At 41.2% G+C, this 6,199-nt stretch overlaps 1 protein-coding gene across 1 annotated transcript in view; it reads right to left on the bottom strand.

Annotated features, from left to right (window-relative positions):
• The window catches only part of st3gal3a (ST3 beta-galactoside alpha-2,3-sialyltransferase 3a), a 38,609-nt gene extending 33,615 nt beyond the window's left edge, over positions 1-4,994 (bottom strand). The window contains exons 1-2 of the mRNA XM_041040577.1: positions 4,836-4,994; positions 1,556-1,707 (exon numbers count right to left, since the gene is read on the bottom strand). Coding sequence (XP_040896511.1) covers positions 1,556-1,670 — 115 coding nt within the window. The 5' untranslated portion in view covers positions 1,671-1,707; positions 4,836-4,994. The remainder of the gene's footprint in view (positions 1-1,555; positions 1,708-4,835) is intronic.
• Positions 4,995-6,199: the final 1,205 nt, after the last annotated feature.

A 6,199-nucleotide genomic window follows, 5' to 3' on the forward strand; every position in this document is an offset into this window, starting at 1 on the left:
TGAACTTTGGTTCGAATGAGCTGAAAATGAAATATCAAATTGGAAGTCACTCCGTAAAATAATGCAAAATGACAGACTATAGAAAAAAATGAAAATAAAAACAACTGTCATAATGAAAAATACACAGGATGAATGAACCTTCCACAGTGACTTTGAAAAATGTTTTACTTCACAATTTTATTGTGAAATAACCAACTGAAAAAGGGTACTAAAATGTAATTTGGCACTAGTATAAAACAATGTGTGTTAGGCGAGTTCCAACTGTCAATATCAACACTGCAAAATGGCTTCAATATTTCTCAATTGGACACTTCATCAAACGTGAAATAATCAAGAAATTAATGAGTTCACGTCATCAGCAATGAGCCCAGATGATGAGAGCAAAGAAAGCAGTGAAGAGCTAGTGTAGTGTAAGGATCCAGGAAAACTAAAACCACAGATGAAAGCAAATAGACTGGCTCCCCCATCTGGTAAAAAAGTTCCATGGATAGATTCTGCAGGTGGAAAGTCCTCTCCCTTAACAGACACAAACAGCTCACTTTAGCTATTACAGATTTATATGTTTTCATCACTCAGGACCAGCAGGTGTGCTTGGACGTTGTGGAGTCATGTCAGCACTAAACTGTGAATAAAACAGTGAATGTTCAGTATGAGCTACAGTTTCTCAGAAAATACACAGTACAACTTCTGAAGAACCCAGCAGAGTTCAGGGTGTGTAGTGAGGAGGGCTAACCCTGAGGTTAGCTACAATTTAGGATAGCTAAAAGTTTCCCCTGTGCTTTCTGACCACACACTGGAGGATGAGACAGGTTATCTGTGATGCAGCAGTCTGTTATGTAAGTCACTTCATACCCTAAAAAAACAGCTGGTGGACAAACCAGACAAAACAACAAGGGCCATAGGTTTTCAGATATATTTATAATATTTGTTATTTTGATGGCTGGCACGGTGGTGCAGTGGTTAGCACTGTCGCCTCCCACAATCCCAAAAACATGCATGGGTTAGGTTAATTGGCTACTCTAAATTGCCCGTAGGTGTGAGTGTGTGCGTGTGTGGTTGTCTGTCTTTGTGTGTCAGCCCTGCGATTGACTGGCGATGTGTACCCCGCCTCTCGCCCATAATCAGCTGGGATAGCTCCAGCTCCCCCGCGACCCTGACGGATTAAGCGGTAGAAAATGAATGAATGAATGCTATTTTGATTAATTTCTCTATTTTAGCAAATACTTGTTCTTAACTACTGAATATGTTAGATAAAAATGACTCTGTCATAAGCCACAATTTTCTGTTCATTATTTAGTGCAAAGAATTAATAAGAGGTCCACTGTGAGGACAGAGACTGCTTCAGGGTTTAAACGGGGATGAAGATACCTACACATATTTTGGTCATATTTTCATTGCCTGTGTAGACACAAACTCCACTAAACATGTCCTCTACACAAATGGTGTAGAGGACATACATTCCATCTCTCTTGCAGCAGTTGCCACTGGTCAGTAAAAGAAGTTAACAGGTCACCTTGTACTTCACATTATGCCCACTTATGAGAGGAAGACTCACGTGATTTGTGTCCCCAGCCTTGTAAGCTGACCCTGTTTGACGAGTAGTAGAGGAATCCCAGGGCCAACATGGAGCACAGCCCCAGGAGGAGGTTACGACTGGGTTTCATTCTCATCTCCAGCTAGCACACATGGCACATCCCACACTAGAACCTGTTTGAACAGGGAGTAAACTGGTTAGCCCCGTACTCATACACAACATGTTATTACTTAATACAATCACCCGCAGAGGCCGAATGGCAGAGACCAGCTGGAAACTGAGGTATCAAATTCATCTACAGTGCTCTCTTCCTGAGACTTCATTTGTACTGATCCACCCTGAGAGGTGGAGTGGAGGCTTGTCCTCTGCCATGTCCACATCAGAGGGTCCATCTAGAGGTATTAACAGTTCCACTGAGTTCTGAGTAACCATATCCTGAGCTGGGACCAAACCCTATTCAAACTTATTGGGTCAATTAGGATCCTGTTCAAGGCTGGATTAGTTCAGGGCTCCATGTACACCATGTGACAGTTAGTTTGTGGTTATTTAATTAATTGCAGATTTGTTTGTTAATACAATGTTGTCTGATAATAAACCACTGACACATGAAAGGATCTTTAAAGCAGTATTACCTAATCTTTAAGCCCTGTTCTGTAAAGCAGCACTGAGTTAAAATAAAATTTTAAAGACCAGTTAATATTGTGCTTACATGTATATTTCATTAAACTAATTTCGGCTCAACACATAGATAATGCAGAGAGTGGGAGCAATGGGAGCAAATAAGGGCCTGCAGCACATATTTTCCCTAGAGCCCCTGGGTGGTTTAATCAGGCAGCAGTCTCGCTGTAATGCCACAGGTCAATATGTCAACCAAACTGGATCTGAGCAGAGTCTGATCACATGGTGGATCGTCATTTTCACAGGACAAAATGTGCTTTGTGAGGCAGATGGATGGCATGAACTGTGGAGAGCAAGAACAATGTGTTGGTGCTTTTTTTTTGACCGCTACCACTTGTTCATTGGTGGGACTTTAACAGCAATATCTTCCTCAGCTCTGAAACACTGCAGGAAAGCCTGATCATGACGTTTCCTGTGTTGTTGTCTTTCTGTTTGGGTCAGCTGCATTTTTTATATGATCTAACTACCATCACACCCATTAAGATCAGGTCAATTTTTGGGGGGAAAACACAAAAAATTGAATCTCTTTATGTTTTGGACTGATGGTCAGATTTAACAAGGGATCTGAAAACACCACCTTCTACCCTGGGAAATCTTAAAAAGAATTTTTCTCACGGTAGATCTGACTGAAAATCCTGTTCCTGTTGTTCATGCACTGACCCTCTTAACTAGTTCAGAGGGACACTAGGGCTGTCACTTTTTCAAAAATCAACTTTGAAGAAATTCAGATCGGCACTTTATTCCTTGAAACTTCGGTTCCATGATACTGGAAATAGTTGTTAGACATGCTGAGTGCTAAAACTCCAAGTCCGCACAAAATTCATCTGCTGAGGAAGACTGAGAGATGCAGTTAAAAGCACTAGAGCAGGGGGGTCCAAACTGTTCCACAAAGGGCCGTGTGGCTGCAGGTTTTTGTTCCAACCAATGAAGAGCTCACAGTTCAACCAATCAGCTGTCTGAAGACTGAGATCAGTTGATTAAATGAGTCAAGTCTGGTGTGCTGGTGGTTGGTTGGAACAAAAACCTGCAGCCACACGGCCCTTTGTGGAACAGTTTGGACACCCCTGCACTAGAGAAAGATAAGTGCTGTGATGGCAGACATGCCAGCAGCCTCTCACAGACCAAATATCTCAGTGCTTTTGTCGTTTTACATGTCTTCTTCAACAGCAGAAAAACAAAGATCACCTTCTATGGAGTGAAACACAGTTACAGCTAGCAGGATCTTATGGAGATTGGCAGAGTTGGCATGAAGAACTGCTGCATCCATACTATCCGCCAAGGGAGCTCACCGCTATTGTTATAGTAGCAGTCTACCTGTGACAGCTGGCAAGTTCAGTCATGCAAATTTCAACTGTTTCAAACTGTTTGGTTGAAATTCCAGTTTACATGTTCTCCCTGTGCCTGCGTGGGTTTTTTTTCCGGGTACTAGTAGTAGTAGTAGCAGTGGACCTTTTTTCCATCCAAGTTGTTACTGCTCACGTAAGAGTGCTGACTCTCAACCAAAAGACTGTGCGGTGTTTGTATGTCAGCTGCATGTGACAGTGAGGCAGTGAGGAAAATGGGGAACAACAGTTTGTTTCCCTGTATGTCAAGCATGTGTGTGGAAATAAACAATAAACCTGAGACTTTTTTTTGTCAAAATATACTATCTGGTTTTTAGCAGAGGGCCCATTTAGAAAATATCAGCTTAGCAACCCTTCAATTTCTTTAGTCCACCAAGATACAGTGACAGTGACCAAGAAAAATTCAAACTTAATTACTAGTTTGTCTGTTTTTCTATCTGCTTTTATTCCACCATGCTGGGAATAAGTAAGCAGGTAGAGTATACTGTATTATGAGAACGAAAAAAAAATGAATGGTGAATACACAGCTGATGTGCATTAGTGTGTAGGGAAAGGCACATCTCAAATTCAGGACATAGAATAGAATAGCCTTTATTGTCACTTAACAATGTCCAGCGAGTGGCACTTCCCTCTAATGTGCTTGCGTGTGATAAAATACAAAGAGAAAAAACATGTATAAAGAATTGCCTCATCATCTCCACACAACCAGTGTCGCGGAAGCACCTGATAATTTAGAGGTGTCTGGAGAGGTCAGGCCAGGCTAATGAGCTTCCCTTTCTCAGATTTCAGCCTTAACCCAGGAATAACACTGGACCTAACCATGTCCAATAGCTGTCCCAACACTTTCATTGTTTGGAGGCCACATTATTTCATTTAAACTGAACTTTAAATAGAGTATTGTAAAGTGACAGGATTTCTGTCCTGGTGGTGAAATAAACAGCGACTGTAACGTTAGAGAAACGGGGGGGAAAACAACGATGACAAAATCAAAACGAAGCACCGTTATGTTATTCGAGCTAGCAGCTAGCTCCATGACTGTGTTTGGCTACCGTTACAGTAATGATAGCCTATTAGCAACAGTAACGTTAGCTGCCCTAATAACCACCGCGAACGGTTCAAGCAGTCGCCAGGCTGGGGGTGGGAGATGTAAAACGCGCTGTCCATCAACGCGCGACACGAATATGACAGATTTATCAGGAAAATTACCTAAACGTTACATGAAGTGGCTAATAAGCATGACTAGCTGGCTGCGCTAGCGAGCAGTGAATTCTCAGACTTACCGGACGGGTACCGTTAAAATTCAAGTTGATCTCAGATCCGTCGGTGATTCCTGCCGACGCGCTCAGCACCAAGCTTAAGATATGTATAAACATTAGCGTTACTCCTAACTAGTTCTGCATTTCAATAACACCGCCTCCCCCCCCTCCGCACAGGCTCCAGGCAGCCTGCTCAGTGGGGGTGCCCGCGAGGTCGGAGTGAGAATGGTGTGTGGTTTTTAAGGATTTTTAAGTAGCATCATTAAGCGATTCAACAGGCAGCAATTAAAAAACAAATAAATAAATAAATACAACGTCAACTTTCTGAATAATTTCTAATGATTTCTAATGTTCAAATAACTAGAATTTGGCATTTGTCATTAAAATAATCAATAATCACTTCTCATCCCATGACCGCCTTCCTTTACAATAAATGTTTAGCAACCCTGAATGGACACAGGCAGACACCTTAAAACCCAGCATTTAACACTGTGATTGAATAAGGCCGAACTTGGCAACCACCACTGGAGAGTAACACTGCACACTATTTAAAAATAAGACCGCACTCCATTCAAACTCAGTATTTAAATGCACAGCAATCAATAAGGACCATTTCAAACTGTTGGCAGGTCAGAGCCATTTCTACTCATTTGTACTCTTGGCCACTGTTGTCTGAGCCCCTAATAGTGTCCAATTTTTTTTTTAAAAATCTATTTTATAACAAGTCATCAATTGACTAGGACAAGAACTCTCAACAGGACAACACGAAACATGAATATAGAAATATAAACATACAAATGAACATTGCTGTGGTTTCATTATCAGTCTCTTTTATGTAGTATGTCCATGTACTGGACCATGGTTGTGGTCTACTTGTGCAACATGCAGCAAACTCGACTGGAACGTGTTTCTCTTTATACAACTAGCTGGCTCGCTAGCAAGGGATTTTTCATAACCTGGCAACCAAACGTTGCTTATTAGTGACTTAGTCAGAAACGAAATCACAGCTTCTGAACCATTTATAAAAGGCGTCTTTATAAAACCGTTACCATGAAATTTAAATAAGACATTAGTGAATGTGGATCAAAGACAGACAAACAGAGCTGAAGCAGATTTCTTTACTGAAACAAACAAATGAATTTTACAAAATGCTTGAACGATAATCTGGGAGCTCAGTTATTTCTCTTTAGGAGGAGACCACAGCAACGGACAGCTCATCTCCTGTGTCAACAAGTAACATCTTAAAATAGACTACATGACATTTACACTTCACAGGTTTCTGTGAAAATACACATAGAACATGTTTTACAAAACGCAATAAAATAGAATAGAAAATCCACCCCCCCGCCTCCCCATGTACAACTCTGTTGATACTTTAAGAATAAAAT

The sequence above is a fragment of the Toxotes jaculatrix genome, chromosome 6 (assembly GCF_017976425.1).
Source record: "Toxotes jaculatrix isolate fToxJac2 chromosome 6, fToxJac2.pri, whole genome shotgun sequence".
Classification (NCBI taxonomy): Eukaryota; Metazoa; Chordata; class Actinopteri; family Toxotidae; genus Toxotes; species Toxotes jaculatrix.